Here is a 16,426-nt window from a genome sequence, read left to right as displayed (position 1 = left end):
TTGGGACCACTGACCCACTGCTATAATCTATTATCAAAACTATCTCTGGATAGGAGTACATGAGATACAACTGTTGCTTCTGAAATAGTTCCACCATGCAACTTGCAAAGCATACCTTTAAGGTTATGTTTTTTTTAAAATGGTTGTGCGCTGTTTGGTGCACAACTGACATATAGAAAAATCATACAACACCTACAAACTCCCAATTCAATTTAATGCTTTCTTCCTTCTGTTAACAGCTTCTTGGAGTTGTATTTGGTTCCAAGGGCAATAATGTAACATTTGGGGAGAAAGATACAGGCAAGCAATGCAGTGTTGGAGGCCAAGATGGCAAAGACCTCCACGGCCACTACATATTTCCCCTTGGTGCTCAGGTAGGCAGGAATAAAAGAGATCCAGACACTGCAAAAGACCAACATGCTGAAGGTGATCAGTTTGGCTTCATTGAAAGTGTCAGGCAGTTTTCTGGCTAAGAAAGCAACAATAAAACTGACAGTAGCCAGGATGCCAATGTAGCCCAGTACGGAGTAAAACATGGTGATCGAAACTTCATTACATTGCACAATGATCTGCCCAATCTGGGAGTGCATGTCAACATCTGGAAATGGAGGTGAGGTTGACAGCCATGCAATGCAAATACCCATTTGAATAAGGCAGCAGGAAAGAACAATGGAGTGAGCCACTTTTTTCCCTAGCCATTTCCTCATCCTGTTATCTGGCTGAGTGGCCATGAAGGCCAGGACCACTGTGATGGTTTTTGCCAACACACAAGAAACAGCCACAGAGAAAATAATGCCAAAAGCTGATTGCCGGAGAAGGCAGGAAACCTTCCCAGGCTTGCCAATGAAGAGCAGGGAAGAAAGGTAGCAAAACAGGATGGAGCCAAGAAGAACACAGGTGAGCTGCCTGTTGTTGGCTTTGACAATGGGAGTGTTCCAGTTCTTCCTAAAGGTTAGTATCACCAGGCTTGTGACCACAGCAAAGAAAATAACCAGGGAAACCAAAATCATCCCTAATGGCTCTTGGTAGGAAAGGAAGGTGATGTCTTTGGGAATGCACTGGTCTTGCTTCTTGTTTGGATAGTCCTCTTCTGGGCATCTGATGCAATGAATTGCATCTGTAAGGGACAAGCAGAATATCATTTGAAACTGAACAGTGCCCTTTCCTCTTGTAGTGAAACACCAACTCTCCTGTGAAGAGGTGAAGCTGCCAGAGAGGCATAATCCCCACCTTAATGTTTGGATTCTACTACTAAACAGGGGGAAAGAAACACTGTTAGCCACCTTGACTACCTTCTGATGGGGAGAGGAAGGGCAGGGCATGAATACCTGCAATATACTACGCTAGAGCTCCATTCATGTGGTGCTTGGTGACTGATAATAAAATTTATTAAATAGCATAGTATCTAACTCTGGGGAAGAGGAGTTCAAATGTATATAGTACTGGCAATGGTCACAAACCTACACAGAATTCATCACTGCTGAATTGACTGATTTATACATGCTTCTTTTATTTATTTAAGGACGTATTCCATCATTAAGGATTATATGATGTCAGGGTCCCCCTATCTTACCTGGAGGAAACCTGGAGGGAACAGGCTTGCAAGGCAAGGAGGAGACAGGCTCCAAAGCCAGCAGCAGGTGGAGTACCGGTCTGGAGAGCCAGGAGAGGGAGGAGGGAGGAGAAACACCAGGCTCCAGCCTTTTGGCTCTCACAAGCAGTGAGGAGAGGGGCTAGGAGAGGCCAGTCAGTCTTTTAACCCTCCCATGGAGGAAGGGGCGGGGCCTGGAGGGGCTGGTCATGAGCCTAAAGCTCAGCTGGGACAAGGATTAAGTCATTCTGGGGCAGGCAGCTGGAGGGAGCAGAACCCAGCCTGCCCATGAACCAAAGGCTGGCTAGGAGCTAAAAAGCCCTAGCAGCTGGGGGAGACAGGCCTGGCTGGCGCAACCCCCTTCCCCCCACACTCTTTGCTGAGGCCCTGGTGGCTGTGCCGTTGCTCTGGGAGACAGAACCTGCAGTGCCCTGCCGCTGCCTCTTGCTAATATGAGGGTCCCCCTCAAGCCAGCACCCCACATGTGAGTTTACAGCCCAATTCTATCTTAACTCCCTGCATGGCGAAGCAGCAGTGTCAATGCTGTGCCCGCTGCATCCCGTGAGGGAGTTTTAGCCTCCTGTGGGGAGGGGACACTTGGCGTGGGATAAGGGGGCATTTGTTTCCTTGCCCTGGGGTATGCTTGTGCCTAGTTGCCTGGTCTATTTGGCTCTACCAAGTGCTGTTGCAAGTCCACATGGACCAGTGCAGGCAGATTGCCCCTGGGAAGAGGTTTTGGATTTGACTGCCACTGAATCAACCCCTTTTCCAGCTGCAATCCGCCCTCCTCCCCTCCGTGTCACCTTCCCATTCTTCCCTCCCCCTGCCCTATTCCAACCCCTCCCTGCCTCCCTCTCACCTCCTGTGCAGCCTAACCTCAGGCAGTAGGCACACCTAGGCTGTTGCTGCATGGACCTAGCCAGGCCTTGCCCTCCAGTGTGTGGTGTTTGCAATAACCAGAAAGTACATCACTCTACCGTAGCACGTATCCCGGCAGTGTAATGGCCCAATGGGACTGGGTTAGCATCCCCGAAAGGAAACTGACATTTGAAATTGTGATTTATGGCTCAGTCTTCATAAGCACATGGGCCAGGGCCACCAGTGTGAATGGCTGGCAGCCCTGGGCATGCACCAATGGATTGCCCACATCAAAGCCAGTACATTGCTCAGGGTTGGTTCTGGGGCATGCTGGGGAGGATATTGATGGGGATCAGAGCTGAGCCAGGACATTCTGAGGCTGGGCTAAGGGCAGATACCTACAGTAGCAGTGCCACATATATCTTATGCCCTCTTTTGGCCATGACATGCTCCCTCGGGCCCACTTGAAGCCAAATAGCCTGGCATAGATCAAAGTAGGCCTGCTAAGGACAATGGCGCAGTGGACGCACCCTGTAGGCCAGCCAAGGATAACATTTGGCCATTTGCCCAATGAAATATATAATTCCATATGTCAGCTAAATAGAAATATGGCATGTTGATTTCAAAAACATCCTTCTGAAGTATTGACTCTCTTAAAGATTATTTCCCATAATTGGTTCAAGTGTTCTGTGTATAGAAAAAAGTAATATCAAGTGAAGAGTAAATAAATATTTAAAAATATCTCCAGACACATCTGTGCAGCCTTACTCACCGATTTGATTAGAAATTGTGCCTTCTGGGCATGGAGTACAGTCATAGCAACAAACAGGTTTCCCCTCTTGAACTGTCCTGCTATGTCCAACATGGCAGCTCTCAACACACGTTGAACGGGGCAGCATCTAACAATAAAAAGGAGCAGACAGGTTGAAGCAAACCTTTGATTCTGATTGTTACAGTCATCCTATTTAATATTAAGGAAATGTGTGACTGTAAGCAAGCAAACATTGTGAAAAAGGAAGATCACAATGTAAAGTATAAACTTTAGTTGGCTGCAAAAGGAAATGACAATGAGCTTGTGCAAATGGGAGATCTTTCTGGATCTGACATCATATCATGCAATGCAACCCCAATATATTTTGATCCTGCACTATGACAAATCTTCTGACCGTGCTTGTCCATGTTTTAGACCAGTGTTACTCAGTGCTGCTCCCCAGACGTAACACTTGCTCCAACGCTCTCTGCAGAAGTACCATCAGATGACAACATTGCCCGTTACTTCTGGGTTTGGAGACCGCAACAAGAGCTTCCAATGGCAGTAAGAGGATCAGGATGGATGGGAGGGCTTTTTCAAGCACGTGAAAACAGTGTGCTGGAGCTCTACCTCCAGCTGAAGTAGGCTGAGCCGCCTACCACCATTTGAAGTTCCCATTATGGTGCTGCGCGTACCACCCAACACAGCCCAGTGTACCACTGGTGGGATGCGTACCACCGATTGAGAATCCCTGTTTTACACTCATGTTAAAATATTTTATTCTTCTGTACATAATTCTTTTGATCTAAGTCTTTATCCAGTTGCTACCATTTCATGATATATCTATTCTTTCTGGAGAAACTTCAAGCTTTTATTGTCTGGATGCTATCTTAGAACTCTTATTTGTATTTATTTATTGTAAGGTCTATACTTCTTTTGGGGGGCATTACTGTTGACCTCTGGCAGTGAAGGGAAGCTGGCAGTGGGGTGGGCAGTGGGCAGAATGGAACAGGAGGGGGAGGAATGGGAAAGTTTCTGGGCAGGGAGGGGGCAGGGAGGTGCAGGAATAGGGGTGGGTCCCAACAGCACTGATGCACTGGAATCCTAACCCCAATCTGTATCCCCTTCTCTCCTGTACTCTCCTTGGACTTGCACCAACGAAATAGGTGGTGCAGGTCTGAGGATACCCAATGGTACAGCAGATGTTTGCCCTGGGGTAAAGGAATGAAAGTTCCATTACTTCGTGGAGGTCTCTGGACTCCCCCCCCCCATCATACAGCACATGCGCTCCATTGGCACGGCTGCATTGGCAAGGGGAGGATTTAGTTAGGATTGGGCTGTTCATTACCTTCAATTCCATTCTATGTCCCTTTCAATGAAAACTGTCTGTTGACCAAGGTTACTACCTAGTCCTGTGCTGTGAGAGGACTCAAATTACCCCATATAATGCCAGCTATAGGGGATAAGGGTAGTCAGACAATGAACAGAAGACACTCAAACAGTGATACGACAACACCTAGACAGTAGCCCTTGCAAGTTTAAGGTTGCAATTCGATATTTTTACATGAAATTAAGCACGACTGAACATAGTGAGAATATATTCCCAAGTAAACATGTACAGATGTGCACTGGTATCTGCAAGGTTCCGTTCCAGAACCCCCTATGGTTAACCGAAACTGCAGATACCATGGAATGCCCCCCACCTTCTGGAGCTGAGGGACATGGAGCTCCCCTTGCCTCTGGAGTGTCCTCTGAGCCCAGCAGAGTCCGCAGATGTCCATCCACAGCCACAACTGTCAGACCGAGCCCGACAGTTAAAAAAAATGTGGCTTCTGGTTTCTGTGTGAAACTGGAAGAGATAATTTTTAATGCCTTATAAGGAATTGGGAGGCCTGGGGGATGTGGGCGTGGGGGAGATAGATACTCAATCCTCAGATAAGTGAATTCACTGATATGCCCCCCCCGCCTCCCAGATAGCACTGTGCATTAAGTAATTAGTTTTATTTCCACCTGCTTAAATTTGCTGTTCCATACAGTGGTATCATCAGTGATGCTGAACTCCTGACTTGGAGAAATCATTCCAATTCGGACCTTAAGAAAGGACTGATTGGGGAAAGTCACCCAGTTGATGATATTGAGTCCAGACGATAATTTCTCATTGGCAAACCAAACTTCATGCCCAGCACCATTGTTAAAGTGGATGTCTTTCAGGAGAGAGTGCAGCTAGGTTGGGAGGGAATAGATGTATAACAATTTATACTATAGACCTTTCTCTCAGTGTGTCCATTGCCACTGAGTGCACTTCTTTCCTCCAAAATATACTTTAGACATGAAGTTTATGAAAATCAGTTTGGCAATTTTTGCTCATCTTCCTTCTCACTTTATCATCACCTAATATTTCCAAAACTGTGCAACTCTTTTTATTTGGTTCTCTGTTCTTAGGTTCCTGACCTTTTCCTGGTTTTCCACTAGATTCATGGTAACAGCTTCACTATGTGGTTTCACACAGCTTCAATGTACCGTGTTTTCAACGTACAATGGAAAGTTTCTGTATGTGGTTTCAGCCATCAGACATTTATATCCTACCTTTTCTTCCCTATTATGGAGCTCAAGGTGGCATAGATGGAGTTTCTAAGAGGTAACGTCACAACTGCAAATGTGCTTAACTTCCACATAGCAGCTGTTTCATGTGCTTTAGAGACTGGGGACATGATTTCATCCGCAACAACAAGGAACTTCTAAGCACCATTCTTCAGAAATGCATCTCACTGACCCCAGTAGCAGCTTTCTCCCAGATAAATGCTCAAGATTGCCCTATAAGTCATTCAATAATATTAGAAATGTACCTGCCAGGGTTCAATATTCAAATGCTTGTATTTGCTTCTGTCGGGCACTGCACTTTTCCTGGATGCACCTATGGCATGCAAAGCATGTGCTACAGCATAGAGAGCATTGTAAATATGGTAGCTCTGACCACTCATCTCCATCTCAAACCGAGACCCAGGCAAATTCTCCAGCTTCTCCTCTCCTGTACAGCGTTCACAAACTTTTATTTTTTTATTAAGGCAACATTTGAAAGCGTATTGCAAGAAAAAACAAAGGAAACGTGACAGGGATTTATCAAGCTTTAAGTTCTGGAGGAAGTCCTTGAATCCTGGCACGACTTCTGTGGAATCTGAGAAAGACAATGTGCCATGGAAAGTTTCTGTACAGAAACCCTTAGCTTCAAATTCGGTGATAAAATCCCATTGAGGGGGTGTGATCCAAACCTTCCCTATGTGGTGCCTCTGTATTAATTCAGCATAATATAAAGCCATTGCCAAAACATGCAGAGACTGAGCATTCCCACTGACAATAACCACACTGACTTCAGTCGATAGAAGTGTTGAGTGTACTTTACGGATACTGTCAAAGTAACGATCCATATTAGCATTCCTGTGTCCACCAGTCCTTTCCTGGAAGGCAACACAAATGCTATTCTGAGCAAACAAAGGGGTCAGGATCTTCAGAAAGCTTTCTCCGCTCTCATCACCTGACACAATGAGGCCGATCCAGGTCCATTTGAAATGCAGAAGTAGCTGGACTATCCCTGTGTGGAGAGTCCCTTCCCTTGGTGCATTCCAGTACACAGAGGGGAAATGGTGTCCAGTGGGTGGAGTTTCATATGCACCATAGGTGAGCTAATAGGGAAAATATGACTCATTAGTAGAGGTGGGTGAAAAGAGGGAGAGCAAAATAAAAATACATAATATTGCTTTCTGCACCTCATTTTTGCAACACACACAGAGAGAGAAATCTGCAAAAAAAAAAAAAAAAAACCCTCCTTATTTGGTTTTTATTTATTATTTAATGGGGGGTGCATGGGTAATGACTGCATCTACTGCCACGATACCACCAATATCACATTCCTAATACACTTTTAAGTTGATTATAATTCATCATGTAAATTTTGAATAAAAAACACATAACACCGCTTTCTGCATTTCTAACTTTGGAAAACACTAAAATCTGCAAAAAAATAAAACCGTTTTCACCCACCTCTACTCATTAGAGCTTTGAGAATTAACTGCATTGCTCCAAACCAGGGATGCCCAAACCCCAGCCTTGGGGCCATTTGCGGCCCTCAGGGAACCCCCAGTATCCAATGAGCCTCTGGCCCTTCGGAGATTTGCTGGAGCCCACACTGGCCCAAGGCAACTGCTCTCAGCATGAGGGCAACTGTTTGACCCCTTACATGAGCTGTGGGATGAGGGCTCCTTCCACTGCTTGCTGTTTCACATCTGTGATGCAGTTGTGGCAGCAAAGGAAAGGCCAGCCTTGCTTTGTGCAAGGCCTATTATAAGCCCTGAGCTATTGCAAGACCTTCATTCATTCATATAAGTTCATCTTTAATATATGTTTATATTAACATATAAATGTTTATATTCAAATTTTAAATGTAAATTAATGCTTTTTTCCCCTGGCCCCAACACAGTGTCAGAGAGATGATGTGGCTCTCCTACCAAAAACTTAGGACACCCCTGCTCCAAACCAATGTGATTCCCTCCAAAGTTAAGATGCAGACTTTTGTTTTTGGGTTATATTTGAATATGAACTCTGTGTCTGTTTAACTGAAGATATTCTCACCTAAAAATGTTAGTAACTATGGTACTTGACTCAGCTGTTGCTTTATTCACTGCCGTAGTTCATATATCCATTTTTAAAAAACAAAACACTTGCCCTCCATGAGTTGTATCCAAAAAAAAATAGGCATGATTTAAATCAATGACTAGTTAGTGGTGTTATCATGTCATGTGACTCATGGTAGATGCTACAGACCAAAGCTTTGCTTTGAGAAAATACTCACGTCATGAATTTTTAAAACATTCCAGCTTCTTTTTAAAGAATATATAGAATTCTTAATTTTCAGGTTCCCCACTCCTCATTTTTATCCATAGTATCTAGAATACATAGCGGACTGAGAGCCCAATCTTGTGCTCGGTGGCCCGGCTCGTAAGGCCACCAGGCCGGTGTTGGGCTAGCACGGGGCAGTCACCCAGTTTCCGTGGCTTGGCTGTCTTCGGGACCGCCAAGCCATGGCACGGTAAGTGGGAGCTGGGACGGGGGCAGGGAGGAGGCATACTGGGGAGGGGGAGGCCGTCAGGGGGCTGAGAGAGGGTGGGTGAAACGTGCTGGGGGGCAGATAGGAGTCGTGAAGGGGGAGGGAGGAAGGCGGGTCCACGGAGCTCTGCTCCACAGGATTCAAGGCGCTTGTGTAGGATGCGGAATCCTACACGAGTGCCTTTATCTTACCGCCGACCTTTTTGTTGGCAGTAAAGTGAGTAGTCCCATTGCGGGTCTGCTTACCTTAATTGGGGGAAGGGGATGAAAGTCCCCTTCTCCCGAGGCGCTTCCCGCAGTAGCTCGGGAGGCGCAGGATCTGGCGGCAGCCCTTCTCGGTGCTGCCGAGCCTGGGCACCCCGGGCAGCTCAGGATTGGGCTGTGAAAGATGTAAACTGTGAAGAAAGGCAGCATGAAGGAAGTGGGAGGGTTGGGCAGAAAAGCCACTCATAGCCCATCCTATGGACCTGTCACATTGCAGGCCAAACAAAAGGCCCAGGACCTTATGGCCATTGCAAAATTTGATGCACCGCAGTGTGAGGCCGGGGGGGGGGGGATCCCAGTGTCAGGCCTGGGCTTCCAGGGACTAGGCTATAACTAGACATAAAGTACAAAACACATTTATTCAGGGGTGCATTTCCACCACAGTTTTAAAGCACTATCAATGCACTTCTATTTCCCCAATGCGTTCTGAAACCAAAAAAGTTCCTCACAGCATTGAGGGAGAGAGTGAAAGCCTGTCCTTGAATGCCCTTGCATTGTGAGAAGAAAAAGCAAATGAGGACCTTGCTGAGGTGGAAGAAAAGACATGCAGTAACACTACTCAAAGTAAAAAAATTATCACATTCTGATAAAAGTTTTCATTTAGATTAAATCTTGCTCATGATAAGTTAAAACTCTCAATTTAAAACTTATTTTAAAAATGTAGTAACATCTGCTTTGTAGGAAATTTTAGGAAGGGGGCAATCAAGCGTCTTGCTCTAGGCTCAATGACAGCTCTCAGTGGTGCCGTTACAGTGCAGGTTAGTGCAGTGCAACTGTGTAAGAGTGCAGTGTAACAGGTTAGTCACCACTGCAAACAGTGAGGGGCAGTGGCTGGGAAACAGTGCCCTCTGTGGAAGCCCCAGTGCCTGCTTGTGGTGTGGGGGACAAGCGGTGGGAGGGCAGAAAGTTTCAAAAACTTATCGGGTGCACATTCTTGCTTAAACAGGTGCATTGGCAGCCAGCAGGAAGGAAGGCACTGCAGTGAGGTCTTTCTACTGACCTTAGTGGTGTTCCCTTTAACCATTTCAACTGCTTTGTATACGCTAAGAGAACACCAGTGAGGTCAATCGATAGACTTCACTGCAGTTCCTTCCTTCCTGCTGGCTGCAAAGCAAGCACATTTAATAATAACAACAACAACAACAACAACAACAACAACAACAATAACAACAACAACAACAACTTTATTTTTACCCCACCTTTCTCCCCGAAGGGACTCAAGGCGGCTTACAACAGGTTAAAACAGATTAAAAACATAATTTTAAATAGATAAAAGCATATTAACACATATCATAAAAACAGCAGTCAGATAAAAAATAGTCAGGCAAAGAGAGCATAGAGCAGCAAATCACAAAAGAATCAGGTCTGTAAAAAATATTAAAAGTTGTTGAAAAGATATTAAAAAGGCCGAGAACTCAGAAGGCTTGTTTAAACAGAAGGGTCTTCAGGCCTCGCCAAAAAGTCTCAAGAGACATTTAAGCAAGAACATGCGTTCAGTCAGTTTTTAAAATAGTTTAATGGTGCACGGGGGGAACATTTAATGGTCCCCACCCCCCATGTGCCTTCCAGTGTGCCCATTACATTATTTAAAAAAATTACTGGACTGAAAATCGACTTGATTTTCTCCCTAGTAAGTGTTTGAAAGGTGTAAAGGGCATGCAGTGGAGCTTCCATGGGGTGGGGGCTTTCTGCTATATCTGTGAATCCCAGGTATCCATGGGGGGGGGGTTCTGGAACAGATCCCCTGCTGAGTCCGGGGCACATCTGTACCTTAACAAGTTCAGCTAAGGGACACAGTATCAGTACCTGGTTGCTGGGGCTTGTGGAGCAAAATCCTCACACTGGCATCCCCCAACCCACTACTGGCATTTTGAAAATTACCATTGCCATTGCTTCAGGAACTGCCCTTCAACATGGGCCTTCTGATCGTCGTGAGGTCTTGGTCAATGCCCAACCTGGCAAAACCCTCATGCTCCCCTGACCAGACATAAGGAGAATGAAAATGATAAATGAACAGCAGCAGTTCTTCAGCCCTGCCTAAATACATGTTAATATACCTGGGGGATCTTGTAGAGGCTCAAGATGGAGTACATTTGGATGATATATTCTACAGTGAGTCCACCAATGACAGACAAGACATTCTCTTGATTATCACACTTGTAGTTGGGTACATTCCTTTGCAGTTTGAAGAGTAGATCCATGATTGACTCATATGTGATCATTCCATCAAAAAGGTTGTCATAGATGTTCATCCCCAAGGTGACGTTGGGCAGGAGATGGGGATTCCCATTGATCTCCTGAATGGCAAACATGAAGGACAGGACATGCTGATAATCTTTAGGCTCTAGCCTGCAACGAGATCAAAACTGAGACTTAGATATCCAGAGAATGTCTAGTACGTTGTCACTATTACCACATGTACTAGTGCACAGAAGACCTCCCCCAACAAAATGAAAAAGCAGGCAAAGGAAAAAAGAGTGACAAGGTAGAGGCAAATGAATCTTTACTCTGCATGTTTAGTGAACATGTTCATTTGAGAAGGAGAAAAGGGAGAGATTGGAAGTACTACACCTTTGCTTGCACATCTGGGGTGTGTCAAGGTGGAGGACATTTGGATACCATATTCTATAGTGAGTCCACCAATAACAGACATGACATTGCCTTATCGCACATGCAATTGGGTACATTCCTTTGCCATCTGAACAGTAGATCCAGGGTAGATTTGTGTGTGACAATTCTTTCAACAAAGGTGTCATAGGTGTTCATCCCCCAGCATAATGGGTACCAAACAATAAACAACTTACATAAAACTTTGTACCTCCATATTTGGAAGTTTCTGAAAGTTGACTGCATTCTTTAGAGGACGTATAAGAGACAGGACCCCAGCAATGACAGTATCTCCTGGCCTATACAGATTCTTTTCATGGCGTCTTTCAAAACTACATTCAGTAATAACTTCCCAGCAGGCCTGAGAAGGGAGAAGGAGAAACCACAGGAGCAGGAACAACCACTGGACTGCAAATGCAAGCCTAAACCTACTCATGAGCAAGTCACAGCTGCTCACCTGCATCCTGAACTCCGCTTCCTACTTGAATTACCTCTCTGGTAGGATCCTTGCAAGAATGTCACTCAGGAGCAACACAGAAACAGAGCTGTGTTCGGAGGGATTCAGCTCAAAGACTCTGGTCTATGTGATGAACAACTGGGGAGATGCCTGATGAATCTCTGCATCTCCATGGAGCAGCAATTCAGTACTATGTGGCAGTTCAGAGTAAAACCACCTACATTTTTCATGCAGATTAGTTTGTTGTCACTGACTGTATAAGGAGAAAAATAACAGTGGTTTGGATAATTACGGAGTACGTAAATAGCTCCCTGATGGTCAAGATTCTCTATACCACATGAAAAACATACATGTTTTTGAGGACAGAATGAGACAAAGAGTGGGGGTTGATCTGAATTGGGATCATGACAGGTGGCAGAGTGCTTTGTCATCATCTCAATCCGTATTGCCCCCCCCAACTCAGTTTGTATAGCTCAGACAAACCTATCAAAGAAGTGCTACAGCATCTCATCTAGTTTCACCCTAAAGGCCAAATCACATTACTCTAAATTCAGAATGTGACCCAGTGGAAAAACAGACAGGGGCATAAAACAAAGCAGGTATGCAGCAGGGAGCTGTAGGGGTATTTCTTAGGAGTTTGTTTTCACCATAGTTTGGCTTAAGTTCTCACCCTCTAAATCAGTGGTTCCCAAACCAACCAGGGAAGCACTTAGTTCTGGCCCCTTAAGGGACTGGGGCAGGGGGATTGTAGCAATGTGATCCCCAGGATAGCACAGCTGCTGGGGAAAGAGGGGGCATTTCTGGCTTACCTGAAGGCAGCAATGGGGTCTGGGAGGCGCAGTGACACCTCCACAGGGCTCCCCAAGCCTGGAAAACTTTTATAAAACGTTATCAGAAGCCACTTCCAATTTCCGATCATGAAACTGGAAGTGACTTCCAATCATGGTGATTTTTAATTTTCCAGTCTTGGAGAGCCCTGTGGAGGTGTCTGTGCGGCTCCCTGCACCACCCTGACCATACTGCTGGCTTCAGGTAAACCATGAACCCCCCTTTTCCCAGCAGCAGTGCTATCCTGGGGATTGCGTTGCTGAAATTCTTCCACCCACTTACGAGATTCACTCCTACTAAGGTGCACTTTGGGAACCACTGCTCTAAATATAGTCAAAGCTTTAATTGGCTCCATTGGCATTGAGGGCATGATTGGAAGCAGAACCAAGGTGGGAACTATTCTCTCCAAATCTCCTAGCCCATTTTCCACAGTTCTGTTCCATTTCAGATTTCCCCCACCATTTAAACAAACCCAACAAAACACACACACACACACACACACACACACACAACTGTTCTATGTTTGCATTGAGCATAATGTGTGAGTTGGTTCTTAAATTTCTCAAAATCCAAATCTTTTTCTTCAGTGAAAACCTTATTCACGAAGCTTGAATAAGAAAAGCTGACTCACATTGCATGTCTGTGAGGATACGAACATTTATCGTGTGTGGTGCTGGATCACCATACTCCTGAAAAATGGCTCTTGCTCATGTGGATTGTAGGCTGAATCATTGTTCCTTGATCACAGTGGTGGAAAGCAAAGGGCCTTGCATTCCCTTGACTGGAAGAATACATTGTTGTAGCCTCAGTGGCGTGGTTGGAGTATCCCGCTCTGGCTGGCAACCTTGCCTCCATTTCCAAATGTTGACATGCACTCCCAGACTGGGCAGATCATTGTGGAATGTAACGAAGGCTCTATCACCGTGTTCTACTCCGTGTTCTAGCACTGACATAAGGGCAATGCCGTTCTGTGGTAAGGGAACAAACATTCCCTTACTTTGAAGAGGCCTCTATGAGTGACACCCAACTGCAGGATGCAGTACATGTCCAATTGGCACGGCTATGCCAGTGCTGGTAAGCACTGATATAAGGGGTTAGGATTATGCCTGAAATCAATATACAAGGGTTTTTAGCTTTTATTTAGTCCTATCCTACATTTTTCTTGGATGTCCTACATTTTGGGGTGCCTTGTCCTTTTTCAGCAGTTATGACATCTGGTCACCCTGGCTGCATCCAACTCAGAAGGGGGGGGGACTTATAGCATGACAGATTTACCACCCATGATTATTATTTTTCTCACTGATTTCTTTAGGAAAAGAAAAAAAATCACACTCAGAAGATAAAAACTCTCAACAACCACCCATAATTGTGTAGCTGGACTCCTGGGACAAGGGCCTGAAGGTGCCCCAGGAGATATTAATAAAATCTCCTTCACATGCAGAAAACCTTTTAATTCCCATGAGAATAGAAAGAACCCATATGCCAATAAAGGTAAATGAAAAAAAAAAAAGAGATAGAAAGAACCACACAAATAGTGCCAATTTTCAAAGAACAGAAAAGCCTGGCATATGATGCTGATTGATAATCTCCTGAAGGCTTCTGGAACCAGAGATTCAAATACTGTTAAGATACACCAGTTGCAAAAATGTAAGTAAATCTTTTCTACGTTTTCCACATTCTCATCTGTCTGTTGGTCTATGCTTCCTTGCCTCCTTCCATAAGCTTCTCTTAATACTGTATTGTGTATCCTTCCATACTCTCAACCATTAAAGTCAGTCCAAGCTTATTTTGATTCTACTTGACACAAAAGCTGATTCCACAAGTCTCAAGCACCACATAGTCATGGTACACTTATATAAAAGGGGATTGTTGCTCATAATTGCTTATCTCACTAGTGTTAACTCCAGATGAAAGGTTAATTCTCTTCCCCCCCCCCGAGCCCCCAGCCCAGTTTCCTGCAAATGTAGGAGACACCATCTTTAGGACATTCCATCATCTCCATCTGCTCATGCCAACTTTGGGCAGATGGAAAATCTCTGTTTTTATTGTTATGATTCAGGAAGTGATCACATTTCGTTCAATGTCACTTTCAATTGGTAGCACAGAAAGAATTATAGAAACATTGCCGCTGAGGATCTACACATACAGAAGCAATTGCACACATTTAGCCATGTTCGGAAAAAGGATACAATTCTTATTGACTTGTATCCGGAGCAGAGGGGTGGACTGAGCCAGCCTCCCATTCCATCCCTTCATGACTGGTGGATGGAAATCAGGAATTTTATTTCTTCTTCTCTTGGACTATTTGAATGAAATTGCTGCTGCTTCTTCAGTCATCAATCCAGGGAAGGGTGATGCTTTATGGGTCCGTCCCCCCTCCCGTTTTTAAGGAATTGAGGGGGAAGAAAGGATTTCACCTTTGATGTAAAAGCTATGCTCTCTCCTAACACATCAGACTCTCTACTGCAGCAATTTTCAATCTTTTACATCTCATGGCACACTGACAAGGCACTAAAATTGTCAAGGCACTCCATCAGGTTTTTGACAATTGACAAGGCACACCATACATACACACAGTATTCTGTCCAGCCACTGCTTTACAAGAAGTGACTGAGGGGCAACAGGCTCCATGCAATGATGAATCAGCTAAGAGGACATGTTGACTCAAAACAGAAGTATGTCCTACTGTGTTGAGGTTTACTTGCAGATCATTTTCTATAGAAATATGGTGTAAGAGCCCAATCCTAACCACTTTTTCAATGCCGATGCAACCGAAATGCAGCTCTGAGGTAAGTGAACAAACATTGCCTTACTCAGAGGAGGCCTCTGCATAACAGAGTGCAGTGCACACCCTAATGGTAGGGCTGCATTGGCACTGAAAGTTGCCTAGGACTGAGGCATTCATTGTATTTTTAGAACGCTGAATTCCTGCTGATTGATCTTAGGAGCTGAGGCTTCCACCAAAACCTTTCCTGGGGGATGAGTGGAAACTAGATTTCTTTTGGCCATGTGTTTGGCCCCGCTGCTTCTGCTTCTGCACCTTATCTGTCCTGGGAAAGATCACGTTCCAGGTTTTTAAAAAGTGAATGGTTGAAAAAAAAATCTGATTTTGGTATTAGAAGAAAGTTGTGTTTCATCCCCAAAGGCTGGACTTATAATGTTCTAAGAGGGCTTTGACTGAATGACAGATCTGCTTTGCAGCTTGACATAGTTGCTGTGTGGAAGTCCTGGGGCAGGATGATGTATTTAATGATTCAGGTTTTTTGTTTTGTTTTGTTTAATTCATATGAGCTACAGCAAACCCATGTTATCGGATCATTCAGATGATGTTATTCGCAGGAATTTAAGACCAGACCATGATCCATCTTGGGGCAGACTGAAATGAAAGCACTGCAGCTGTTGTTACATGTAGGCAGAAAAAGAAACCCAGGAGTGGTCCATCAGATTGTGGGAGAGAAGGAACCAACAATGTTTTAAAGTAACAAGCTTGACTGATGATGGCCAATAATTACAAGGTTTCTGATGATATACACTTAGTGGCTCATCTCACATGCTGCCACTCTTCTAACCGTCAACTGTGTGTCAGCCTGTGCATCTATCTATATAGACAGACATGTTGTTTCCACTGAGTGCAATGGAATTGTAGCCTAAATCTGGGTGCCTTACTTTAAGGGTGCAATCCTAACCCCTTATGTCAGTGCTTTCCAGCACTAACCTAAGAGCAATGCAGCTCCGAGGTAAGGGAAAAAATATTCCCTTACTTTGAGGAGACCTCCGTGAGTGACACTCAACTGCAGGATGCAGCACACATCCCATTGGTACTGCTATGCCAGTGCTGGAAAGCACTGACAAAAGGGGTTAATATTGTGCCCTAAGAAAGATGCAGCCAAACTGGAGTGGATTCAGAAGAGAGCAACGAGGATGATCAGAGGGCTGGAGAACAAGCCCTGCGAGGAAAGGTTGAGGGAAC

The 16,426-nt window shown here is 44.8% G+C and overlaps 1 protein-coding gene across 1 annotated transcript; it reads right to left on the bottom strand.

The window, feature by feature from the left end:
• Positions 1-212: 212 nt before the first annotated feature.
• On the bottom strand, positions 213-11,634 carry LOC136653018 (vomeronasal type-2 receptor 26-like). Its single transcript, XM_066629944.1, has 7 exons — positions 11,629-11,634; positions 11,369-11,532; positions 10,622-10,913; positions 6,047-6,880; positions 5,235-5,423; positions 3,222-3,348; positions 213-1,117 (listed from the first exon to the last, which is right to left on the bottom strand). Exons 1-7 carry the CDS (start codon positions 11,632-11,634, stop codon positions 213-215), a joined length of 2,517 nt encoding a protein of 838 aa, XP_066486041.1.
• Positions 11,635-16,426: the final 4,792 nt, after the last annotated feature.

Source organism: Tiliqua scincoides, chromosome 5, assembly GCF_035046505.1.
Source record: "Tiliqua scincoides isolate rTilSci1 chromosome 5, rTilSci1.hap2, whole genome shotgun sequence".
In the NCBI taxonomy this organism is placed as follows: Eukaryota; Metazoa; Chordata; class Lepidosauria; order Squamata; family Scincidae; genus Tiliqua; species Tiliqua scincoides.
The sequence above is the reverse complement of the archived record's forward strand: the minus strand, read 5'-3'. Positions and strand labels throughout refer to the sequence as shown.